Source organism: Lynx rufus, unplaced genomic scaffold (assembly GCF_022079265.1).
Source record: "Lynx rufus isolate CCGP_SWC_20201006 ecotype Redwood Valley unplaced genomic scaffold, mLynRuf1.p SCAF_1, whole genome shotgun sequence".
NCBI classification, from domain to species: Eukaryota; Metazoa; Chordata; class Mammalia; order Carnivora; family Felidae; genus Lynx; species Lynx rufus.
In genome coordinates this window covers 71,627,712-71,640,212 of record NW_025814823.1, presented here as the reverse complement: position 1 = coordinate 71,640,212, position 12,501 = coordinate 71,627,712, and the positions used below count along the sequence as shown (strand labels likewise).

The following is a 12,501-nucleotide window of genomic DNA, read 5'->3' as shown; positions in this document are numbered from 1 at the left end:
AAAAAAAGACTTTTCCCAACTTCCCAGCAAAGTGCCTAACTCCAGATCACCACCAAGTTAGCACGGGTAAATTTAGGGATCCTTCCTAAAGATACAGATAAACATTGCTTTTGCCTTTTCTTCTTCCTTCCCTCTTACATCCTGATCCTGGGCCATGAGACAGGGGTAGGCCATGTGCAGGCTGCAGTGGGCTGTTCTTCAAGCTAAGCGTCCCAAGAAAACAGAAGTGGAAGCTGGCAGTTTCCTAAGGCCCCTTCAGGCAGCATCACTTCTACACAGACTATTGCTCAAACAGTCACAGAACACAAAACCAGGGGGAAGGTACACAGATCCCTACCCCTACTCCTCAACAGGAGAAGTGGCAAAAAACTTGGGAACCATGTTTTAAAACCACTATACTATACCATATATTTAAAAACCAGGGGCACCTGGGTGGCTCAGTCAGTTAAGCACCCAACTTTAGCTCATGGCTCTTGAATTTGAGCCCCAGGACGGGCTCTATGATGACAGCTCAGAGCCTGGAGCCTGCTTCGGATTCTGTGTCTCCTCCTTTCTCTGCCCCTCCCCTGCTCATGCTCTGTCTCTCTCCTTAAAAAATAAATACAGGTTAAAAATAAATAAATAAAAACCATTATAAATGAAGTAGGATTTGCTTTTTGCCATTACCCTGTGACTAAAAATCTGCTCATAGCCACATCTACTTTTTACAGAAACTATACACATATATCAAGGCACACTGGCTATGACAAAGTTATAATTGGCTATACTCCTTATCGCCTGGTTATTAAAAATAACAATGTACACTCAAGTGGGATTTTTAAGGACTAAGAGACAACTTGGATATATATAAATACCAACCTAGCATCAAATTAGACATGAAGTTCCATGAAATTGCTATATTCAACACATCTAAAGGTGGCTTGGAGAAGTGCCTGAAAGAGTGCTGATAAATCAAGAAATCTCTAAAAATTATGCTCCAGAAGCCTCTTCATGGTAAGATAAATTTAAAAACTTCAGGATCAACTTTATGAAACTTTCACCAACAGAAGATCCTGGACATTCCACATGACTGGAAACACTAGCAGGGTCTATTCCCTAGAAGCCTGTGGAAGTCATAGCTGGCTATCCACCCAACTCTCTCCTCTAACAAAACCCCACCTTTCTTTCCCAAGAACTCTCTCACGTGTCATGCACTAAGTACTGAGGAAGCTGAAGTGGCAAATTCTTAATTATAAAAATACACATCAATAGAATCATACCATGTCTACCAAACTGCAATTAAAGCAATTTTAGCCAGTAAAATGGGAAAGGAATGTAAGAAACAAAATCAGTCTGTTATAAATGCTCACTGAGAGAAACTCTTACCTGGGTGCTTCCTCCACCACTTTCTGATTTCTTCGCTGAATTGAGCATTCTCTTTCATTGAGCCACAAAGCATTCCCATGTTTATCACCTAAAACCTGACAGAGTACACCGCTTGAAAAATTATACTGCCAAACCTATACAGTATGTGCCCAATTAACATTTTCACCATGCAACAACCATTGGTTTTTACCAAGCACACCTCACAAAACACATGTACCTCTCAAATATGTTTCTCTTTTGGTTGATGTTGATAGAGGAAAACTATCTACAACCCCAAAAACTCACTAAAATGTTTTAAAAGACTTGAGGAAAAAATTCTCATGTTACATTTCCAATGTACTAGGGGAAATACCACATCAATTGTACAAATTTTGTGAAGGAAACTGAGTTTCAATAAAGGGGAATATATGTTCTAGGTATCAGTGATGCTTTAGGAAAACCATGACTGTTATCACAAACATCGGTTTGTTTTTAACATCATTAAATACCTGTTGATCAAGAAATACTATCTTATTTACATCCAATATGTAGTCTATTATTTATATATGGATGTTGTTATGTGCTTTTTTTTGTTATAGAAAGTGATAAAAAGTCTGGGGTTACCATGTAACACATTATGATTTTTCCCATTTGTAATACTGAAAAATGAGCTGGAACTGCCAGATAAAATAACAGGATAGCCAGTTGAATTTGAATTTTAAATAAACAACCAAAAATCTTAAAGAAAATAGGTCCCAAATACTTACTAGGACGTACCTTCACCTCAAAACAAAAACCAGTTTATCTGAAATTCAAATTTAATATGTATCTTATCAGCTAAATCTGGTAACCCTAAAACATGCTCTTGGTTAATATTTTTGGACAGAATGCTTGCTTTTAGGAACAGATTAATATATTTTCATGATTAAGAAGTAGATAACTATTATTGAATGCATATGTTAAGGTCACAGAAGTAAAAGCTACTCTAGAAGGCTTAGGCTAGGCAACAATTTTAACTCACTTCTCTGGGCAAGTCACTCTGTTTCCTTACGCATTATAAATAGCAGATAGCATCATCTTAATATTTTATATGGCTGCTGAAAATATAAAATCAAAAAAGATCATGGTTACAGCAAGTATAACAAGCTATGAAATGAGTAGTTAACATATGAATGCAAACTTAATTTTTAGGAATAAAACCTATCTAAACCTTAAGAATGATCCAAGCAAAGGAAAACACTGCAGTAATTAAATGTCAAAAAATTTGGAATTTGATTTTTAAGACTCAAAGGTGGCTGCATGAAGCATACCTGAAAAATAGTTTAACACTAAATTTATTCTATTTCTTTTCATTCTAGTTGACAAGGGAGTGAAAGCAGACTTTGCGTCCAAGAAATTAAGCCATAACCAAGAATTCTCAGAAATATTTCTAACTATAACATATTAGATTCATATATAGAATCACATCTATTTTTCCCTGAAGTCTGTGTAGTCTCCTGGTTCTTTTTATAAAGTCTTGCCATTTCCTAAGCATTCAACAAAAATAATTTGACAAGGATTTATTCCACTAAATAAATGAAGAAACTAAGTGACCCGACAATCTAAATAAAAAGTGCTTGTAAGGGAAGTTAATCCTTAAATCCATCATGATTTTTTTTTTAAATGTAATCTCTACACCTAATGTGGGGCTCGAACTCAGGGCCCTGAGATCAAGAGTTGCATGCTCCACTGACTGAGCCAGCCAGTTGCCCCCCCATCATGATTTAAAAAAAAAAAAAAAAACTTTTAATATAGCCCTTTACCAATGCGCAGGTACTCAATGTGGAAAAATCTCCCAGAAATACTGCCTACTGAAAAGTGCTTCATACATATCTATATGCATGTAAGTGACATACATATCTATACTTCACAGTCCATGGCAGGATATTCAAAAAACAGTAACAGTGCCTGCTTCTAGGGACAGAAACCAGGGGACCTGGAGACAAGGGTGAAAGGAATGCTCACTTTTCATTGAATGTCCCTTATAGTGTGCACAAATCACCTCATATAAATGCAAATTGAGGAAAATAAAAAACTTCCAAGCACAGATCAGATAGAGCAACATCTCTGTTACCTATTTAAGTAATTACTGTTACCTATTTAAAACACTTTCACCTGTGTTTAAAATTATCGCCTAGATTATATAACACGACTTGACGAAGCTTTATAGAGTATTGGTAATGTGAAAGACATCGGCCTGGTTGTTGGAACCAAACGTGAATAAGACCTACTAACTGCCTTCAAGGACTTCTTGGTCTATTGGAAAAGTCAGACAAAGATAAAATAAATGGTCTTCTAATAGTACAAATAAGTGACAGATGAGGAATACAAAGAAGGGGGAATTAATTTTGCCTGTAAGATCTTACAGGAAGGACAGCCCAAGTATCTCCCCTAAATTACAGACTTAAATATCCAACAGTCTACTTAGTACCTACACTTTGATATCTCAACTGTGATTTATCCAACATCACACCCTGATTTCCTCCCTAAAACATGCATCTCTCATAGTTTTTCCTTCCTCAGTAAAAGATAGTCCCAGTCTTCCAATTCCTCAGGCCCAAACCCTAAAGCCATCTTTGATGTCTTACACTTTTTCTTATACATCACATCTGATCTTTTAGAAAATCTAGTCTACCTTCACAGAGTATCCAGAATTCAATCACATTTCCTCACCTCCAATACCAACACCCTGGCCCAAGTTGCCATCATCTCTCACCAAGAATTACAACAACAAAAAAACTCCTATGAGAGCTCTCTACTTCAACTGCTGGTTTTCAAATACTAAATAAGAGCTGGGGCACCTGAGCGGCTCAATTAGTTAAGAATCAGACTCGGGGCGCCTGGGTGGCGCAGTCGGTTAAGCGTCCGACTTCAGCCAGGTCACGATCTCGCGGTCCGTGAGTTCGAGCCCCACGTCAGGCTCTGGGCTGATGGCTCAGAGCCTGGAGCCTGTTTCCGATTCTGTGTCTCCCTCTCTCTCTGCCCCTCCCCCGTTCATGCTCTGTCTCTCTCTGTCCCAAAAAAAAATAAATAAACGTTGAAAAAAAAAATTAAAAAAAAAAAAAAAGAATCAGACTCTTGGTTTCAGCTCAGGTAATGATCTCATGGTTAGTAAGTTTGAGTCCGGCATTGGGTTCTGTGCTGACAGCATGGAGCCTGCTTGAGATTCTGTCTCCTTCTCACTCTACCCCTCCCCCACTTGGTCTCTGTATCTTTCTCAAAAAAAAAAAAAAAAAGTAACAGCCAATAAATACTGTGTGCCTAGCTTTTTTTTTTTTTTAACCTTGTTGAATGGGGCTACTTATTGCAGTGTCATAGCCTTTCCTCCCATCACTGCAAGTTTGACAAGGAGGCGTCAAACTGTCTTTAAATACAGAGGTCGCACTCTGCATCAGGAAAACAGCTTTTAATGAGCTGTACACAAGAAGTCTCATCCATAGCAGGGCCAAGTTTGAAAAAGAGATTCTGGTCTTGAAAGGAAGATGTTTATATTCTACTTATGGAAGGACATGATCATTAGGGCCTGAAGAATGGGTTGTGGTAGCTCATATCCAAAGATGGCCTTCACATTCAACAATATATTAAAAGAACCATTCACCATGAGCAAGTGGAATTTATTCCAGGGATGCAAGGATGGTTCAATATTCACAAATTAATCAGTGTGATAACCACATTAACAAAATGAAAAAAAAATCATATGATCATCTCAGCAGATACAGAAAAAGCATGACAAAATTCAACATCCATTCATGATAAAAACTCTTCAGGTGGGTTTAGAGGGAACGTACATCAGCATAATAAAGGCCAGATGCAAAAAATCCACAGCTAACACCATACTCAATGGTGAAAAATAAAGAACTTTTCTCAAAATCAAAAACAAGACAAGGATGCCCATTCTTGCCTCGTTTAGTCAACAAAATACTGTAAGTCCTAGCCACAGCAGTCAGGCAATGAAAGGCATCCAAACTGGTAAGGAAGAAGTTAAAATGTCACTATTTGCAGACACATGATACCATACATAGAAAACTCTAAAGACTCCACCAAAAACACTACTAGGAGTAATAAATGTATTCAGTAAAGGTGCAGGATACAAAATCAATATAGAGAAATCAGCCACATTTCCATATGATAATAATGAAATAGCAGAAAGAGAAATAAAGAAAACAATTCCATTTATAATTGCACTAAAAAGAATACAATACTTAGGAATAAAATAACCAAGAAGATGAAAGATCTTTACTCTGGAAACTATGAAATACTGATGAAAGAAACTGAAGATGTCGCAAACAAATGTAAAGCTATTCCATGCTCATGGACTGGAAGAATATTGTTAAGATATCCATAGTACCCAAAGCCATCTACAAATTTAATGTAATCCCTAACAAAATACCAACAACATTCTTCACAGACTAAAAGCAAATAATCCCAAAATTTGTAGTCAAAGCAATTTTAAGAACAACAAAGCTTAAAGGTATCACCACCCCAGATTTCAAGATATACTACAAATAGTAATCAAAACAGTGTGGTACCGGCACAAAAACAAACACATAGATCAACAGAACTAACCAGAGTGCCCAGAAATAAACCCATGATTTTATGTCAGTTAATCTATGACAAAGGAGGCAAGAATATACGAGGGGGAAAAGATAGTGTCTTCAGTTAATGGTGTTGTGAAAACTGGACAGCTATATGTAAAAGAATGAAACTAGATCACTTTTTTTTTTTTTAATTTTAGTTTGAGAGACAGTGAGAGAGAGCAAGGGCACGTGAGCTAGGGAGGGGCAGCGAGAGTATCCCAAGCAGGCTCCACACCGTAAGCACAGAGCCTGATGTGGGGCTCAATCTCACAAATCACGAGATCATGACCTGAGGTGAAAACTGAGCCACCCAGGCTCAGCCACCCTTTTTAACACCATACACAAAAATAAACTCCAAATGAATTAAAGACCGAAATGTGAGACATGAAACCATAAAAATTCTAGTAATTTCTCTGACATCGGCCACAGCAACATTTTTCTAGATATGTTCCCTAAGGCAAGGGAAAACAAAAGCAAAAATAAACTATTGGGGCTACCACAAAATAAAAAGCTTTCACACAGCAAAGGAAACCATCAACAAGACAAAAAGACAACCTACCGATGGGAGAAGATACTTGCAAATGATATATCTAATAAGGGGTTAATATCCAAAATATATAAAGGACAGGGGCACCTGGCTGACTCAACTGGTGAAGCACACAACTCTTGATGTAAGGGTTGTGAGTTCCAACCCCCCACTGGGAGTGAAGCTTATTAAAAATATATTAAAAATATATATGGGCGCCTGGAAGACTCAGTCAGTTGAGCGTCTAACTTCGGCTCGGGTTATGACTTCATGGTTCATAAGTTCATGCCCCAAGTCAGACTTGCTGCTGTCAGCGCAGAGCCCACTTCAGATCCTCTGCCCTCCTCTCTCTGCCCCTGCCCCACTTGTTGTGTCTGTCTGTCTCTCTAACACTTAAAAAAACTTGTATAAAAATAAAAAATATATACAAATATATGACAACTACAGTATTTACTAGAACTAAACATAACATTACCATGTAATCCAGTAATATTTCTCCTCAGTATATCTGAAAGAATATATATGTCCATGAAAAGACACAGCAATTTATTCAGCATTAAAAAGCTGACAACAACCAGAAGACCCACCAACAAGAAAATGGATAAATTACAGGTTATTCAAACAATGAAATATCACAGAGCAATTTATTTTTTTATTCTGATTTATTTATTTTTTATTTTAGAAAGAGAGAGAGTACAAGCAAGAGAGAGGGGCAGAGAGAGAATCTTAAGCTGCACACTCAGCATGGAGCCTGATGCAGGGCTTGATCCCACGACCCTGGGATCATGACCTGAACCGAAATCACGAGTCAGACGCTTGGCCAACTGGGCCACTCAGGTGCCCCTGCAGAACAATTTCTTAGAATGAATAACATACAGCCTCATGGAAGAATCTCAAAGATATGATATTGTGTGAAAGAAGCCAAGTACGTATAACCAAATATATATTGTATAATTTCATTTATATGAAGTTTAAGGACAAAAATAATCTGTGGTGTTAGAGGTCAGAACAGCAGGTACTTTGGTAGCGAAATGCAGGGATTGGCTGGGAAATGGTATGAAGAAGTCTTCTAATGCCACAGAAATGTGCTATACATCTTATGTCTATCTATCTATCTATCCATCTCTCTATCTATCTGGATGGTTGCTATACAGGTTTCCATGTGTGCACAAGAATTTTATTGAAGCGTACACAAGATTTGTGGACTTTACTGAAGAGCTGTGTTATCTCAATTTATAACATCTAAAAACAAAAAACCAACAACAACAAAAAATCCTGCTAACTTCAGAAATAAATACACTATATTCAACATTTTAAAACTACTAACTGATGGGGTGCATGGGTGGCTCAGTCGGTTAAGCGTCCCGACTTTGGCTCAGGTCATGATCTCGTGGGTCGTTGGTTCAAGCCCAGCATCGGGCTCTGTGCCGACAGCTCAGGGCCTGAAGCCTGCTTCAGATTCTGTGTCTTCCTCTCTCTCTGCCCCTCCCCTGCCCATGCTCTGTCTCTCTCTCTCTCTCTCAAAAATAAACAAACATTAAAAAAAAAAAAATGTTTAACTACTAACTATGTATGTTTGCACATTTTTCCCATTCTGGAAAATTTGAGGATCTAGATGAAGATTTTCTACTCATAAATAATATCTATGTAAAATGAAAATTAAACTTAACAAAACCACAATGACAAAACCTAGGACTTTTACTATGCCCCATCAGAAGGGGCAAGGGCAGCAAATAACCTATTAGTTTTCTGGTTCTCTATTCACACTGAAATGAGGACAATAATAACCTAAATTTCAGTATGATTTCAAATTTGATATTTATGTTTTATCAATTTGAATTCAATTTATAGCCCTAATGTGTAAAATAGAATGAAGACAATTCTGACAAAAATGGCAATTCAGGACACATCATCATCCTCTGTGTGCCATTTCAGAAAACCCAGTTTGTCCTGCTGAAATCCATACTCCCCACAACCACTTTAGCAGTTGGATTAAAATCTTAACCTGAGTAGAGGAAATCATTTACTCATCTCTCTACTACCAGCTCCTAGAAGAATGCTTATCTCAGTGGGCCAGCCACGCAGACATTTGGTGAACTGAAATAATAGGAATCCAGATGAAGCACTTAAAAAACGAAACAAAACAAAAACAGCTCTGAAATGGCCAGTCTCAGAAGAGGGCTAATGAGCCTCTGGGCACAATGTATTCAGCCTGGTCCATCTTGGGACTGCTTGTTCCTATAGGATTTTTATATCATTCCCTCTGTTGACCAACATTCTGGCACTCTGACAAAAAGTATACCCAATTCCAAAGGGAAGTGATCAATTTATGTACATTCTCTATTTTGAAGTTATGGAAACATACCAGAACGATTCACAATCATTCTAAATGGAAGAAAGGATGTGTTTCCAATAGGAATAAATGATGTTATTTTGAAGTCATAATAATTAGAAAACATCTTAAAATGTACCAACCTGGATTTCTATATGACGAGGGTTATCAATAAATTTTTCTATTAGTAGTCTATCATCACCAAAACTAGAAGCAGCTTCTTGAGATGAAAATCGAAAACCATCCCTGGAAAAAATTTTTAAAAAGGAAGAACAGTCAAACTAACAAAACAAACACAGCCCTCAATCTAAAAGAAAACAAAGCAATTAAATATTTATCGTGGCTTACTTATGAACAAAGCAAAGAAAAATTCACTTAATGCACAAGTATCTAAATTGACTTGCAGTGACCTGCAAGTCTTACACTCACCAGCTCTGTGACGTGCGGTCAGTGATTTAATTTCCCTGATCCTAGATTTTATAATGAAATAGGAATACCAATACCTAGTTCACTGTGAAAAGTCAGGTATTTTTAATAAACCACACAAATCACATAAAATTCCATTTCCTCAACCCAATGTACCTTAATTCTATTACTAAAAAATACAAAAATGCATGTCCATTTGATTCAAGAGTCAGAATACGCACACAAAAATGCAAAGGGTCAAACTGACCAACGGCACAACTGGGGCAAAACTACAGCAAAGTACTCTGTGAAAATGAACCCAGAACAGGAGGATCGTCAAGAACATTTCATGATAGTTTAAATGCACACCTTTACTTAAATATAATTGCCCTCTACACACCCATACAGGTCATGACAGCTTAGTCATTTCTGGACTTGTTCAAAATTAATACTTAGGAAAGTACAATTTTTGAAAATAGAAAGTATGGATAGGATTATCACTTTACATGTTTTATTCCCAAACTGTAATCATTTAAATCATTAGAATTAAAATATGCTCACTAAATTCATACACTTGGGCTCATTCGGTCTATTAAAAACTCACACTTGCTTACCTAAAACTAAATGAGTATATTATTTTCCATTCACTGATATATTCAGAATATAAAGTTTAATTCTTTTTATACATTATTAATAGCTTATTAATCTTCAAATTAAGTATCTGTACTTAAATACAGTATTAAAATTATTCCAATCTTTTAATTTGCAAACACTCCATCTGGCAATACTAGAAATAAATACCACTTTTGTTTTTGTGCTTAAAAAAATACAACATTGAAAGTAAACAATGACTAGAAGATAAATCCAAAGCATATTGCAACAATTCCTATTTCTCAGAGTTCTGAGGGAAAAGGTATCAGGTTTTCTTAGTCCTCTATTACTTCTTTGATTTAGGGGAATGGAGTTTTTAGATCTCAGGAGACTGCAAAGCTCAAAGAAACTAAAGCACAATGAATTATTGTTTTCAATACCATATGACCAACTTTTTATTAGATGGGACATGAGGATTCAGAAAGAAAAACAAGGCACTTTACAGTTTGTCTTTGCTGTAACGACTCAGAGCTTACATTTTCCATTTAAACCAAGAATACTAAAGGTGAAAATCAAAATCACCCAAATAAATTGTCACATTTGAAAGCATCACGGGGATATTTTGGAACTCATGGAAACTGCATTAAAAACATCATTTGTTATACCTAAGTTACACATTCACTCAATACATTTTTACTAATCATGAAACCATGTGCCTGGTGCATATTTAGGTGACAGGAGTACAAAAATAAAGCAGAAACTGCCCTCACAGTCCTCGAAATCTAGCAGGGAGTATTCCACAATGCAGACATGATCAATTTTCCAGTCATGCCGTATTTCATTGAAACGTGGATAGGGAAAAGAAAGCCAGAGGTTATTATGAAAATATCTGAGTCTACTTTCAACAGCCTTCATGATTCTCCCCCTAATTTAATATACAATAACAACACTATTTTTTTTTTAATCTTTCAGATGTTCTAAGATTCTAAGACAAGCCATAAATGCTACTTCCCTAAAACCACGTAGGAAAGATGTTACAAGAGGAAGACACTCCTCTGGATAAAATAATAAAGCAATTAATGGCTATCAGATTTTCCTTCCAAAGAAGGCTAAAATTTTTATCGAGTATGCAAAAAATATTTCTGCCTTAAGAAGGGAGAAGGCAAGGAGTAGATGCAGTGTGGCCTATTAACAACTGGTGACTACAGAAGAAAACCCCATGGATATTTTCTGGACTGTTCTCTCAATTTTTCTGTAGTTCAGATTCTTCCAAAGTAACAGGGGATACAGAGGAACTTTTTAAAATAAAGAGCATGTATTATCAAACCAAATAGTGTCATACTTTTATTAATCTCAACAAAGTTTCAGATATGATTTATCAAAGTGAGAGCAATATTTTAGATAGAAAAGTATGGGTGCACATATTTTTATTAATTTTATCAACATATTTTGAACCAATGTGTCATTTAATGGGTTAAATTATTACCCAAAAAGATGCCCAATATATGAATAGATACAGTGATTTCTGAAAATACTGAATGCTAAATTAAAATCCATTGGTTAATAGCACAGCAAATCTCAATACCTAGAAATTTAAGAGTTGTCTTCACCATAAAAGAATATGTTACTACTAATATGTTCTCCAGGAAGCCCTGGAGAAATGATGGATAAGCAATCTGAGATCCCAAGAAGAATAATGAAAAGCAAGTGCTAAAGCTTTCAGTGAAATTGCTATGTAAGTGCCATACAAGAGGGCAAAACAGTGAGAAAAAAGTTAGTTTATAAAATACACATCTCTTACAGAACCGTTGAGTGTTTTATATCTTTATTACATCATTCTTTCCTACCAAGAGGCTGCAGCAGATTGTCTTTTCCAAAGATGGCCACAGTGGTGTCTCCTACTGTCTGGATTTATGCTATATACCTCTTTTGCATAATCATGCAATACATGAACTTCTTGTGAAAACAAGGCCAAAAGTGCAAGAAAGAAAATGCATAGGACTGCACACGAAACAAATTATACTGAACTACAGGCATCAAAATATTTTTAAGAACAAATTTGGGATACAATGTATGGGGTTCTTTATAATAATAAGCTCCAACAACAAATCTAATAATAATCACTGTTACTCAGAGATATCTTCAACAACTGTAATGTGATAACATGTGACTTCCAAAGTGGTACAAAGTTTCATAGATATTACCACTATTGTAAGTCGGTTGCCTATATTGGAGGAAACACTAAATCCCAACTAGAAGCTAGTGAAGAAATAGGTCCTTTTTTTCCCTCATTCAGATGCATAAACCTCTCCTCAATTTCCTGGGGCTGGGAACTCAAAGGTTAAGAACTCCAGATCTAGTATATAAACTGCATAGAGGAAAGGATTATTTTGTCTGTATTCCTGGAACACTACTAAAACAGTGCCTATCACACAGATCCTCAACCAATATTGTCACTCCATGCAATGAGTTTATTCTTACAGTCAGGCTCTGAGCTGTCAGCACAGAGCCCGACACGGGGCCCGAACCCATAAATCTCGAGATCATGATCTGAGCCAAAGTCAGATGCTTAACCAACTGCCACCCAGGCGCCCCAAGACTGGGGTTTAAAGAGCAGTATATGTTATCTCTTATAACGCCACAACACAACTAATTACTTTCTCTGATGCTCAACCAAAGAAACAATG

The 12,501-nt window shown here is 36.6% G+C and overlaps 1 protein-coding gene across 4 annotated transcripts in view; it reads right to left on the bottom strand.

The window, feature by feature from the left end:
- The window catches only part of PCCA (propionyl-CoA carboxylase subunit alpha), a 414,072-nt gene that overhangs the window by 245,093 nt on the left and 156,478 nt on the right, over positions 1–12,501 (bottom strand). For all 4 annotated transcript variants that reach the window (XM_047081502.1, XM_047081516.1, XM_047081510.1 and 1 more), the window contains 2 exons: positions 8,962–9,064; positions 1,366–1,460 (listed from right to left, as the gene is read on the bottom strand). In XM_047081502.1, coding sequence (XP_046937458.1) covers positions 1,366–1,460; positions 8,962–9,064 — 198 coding nt within the window. The remainder of the gene's footprint in view (positions 1–1,365; positions 1,461–8,961; positions 9,065–12,501) is intronic.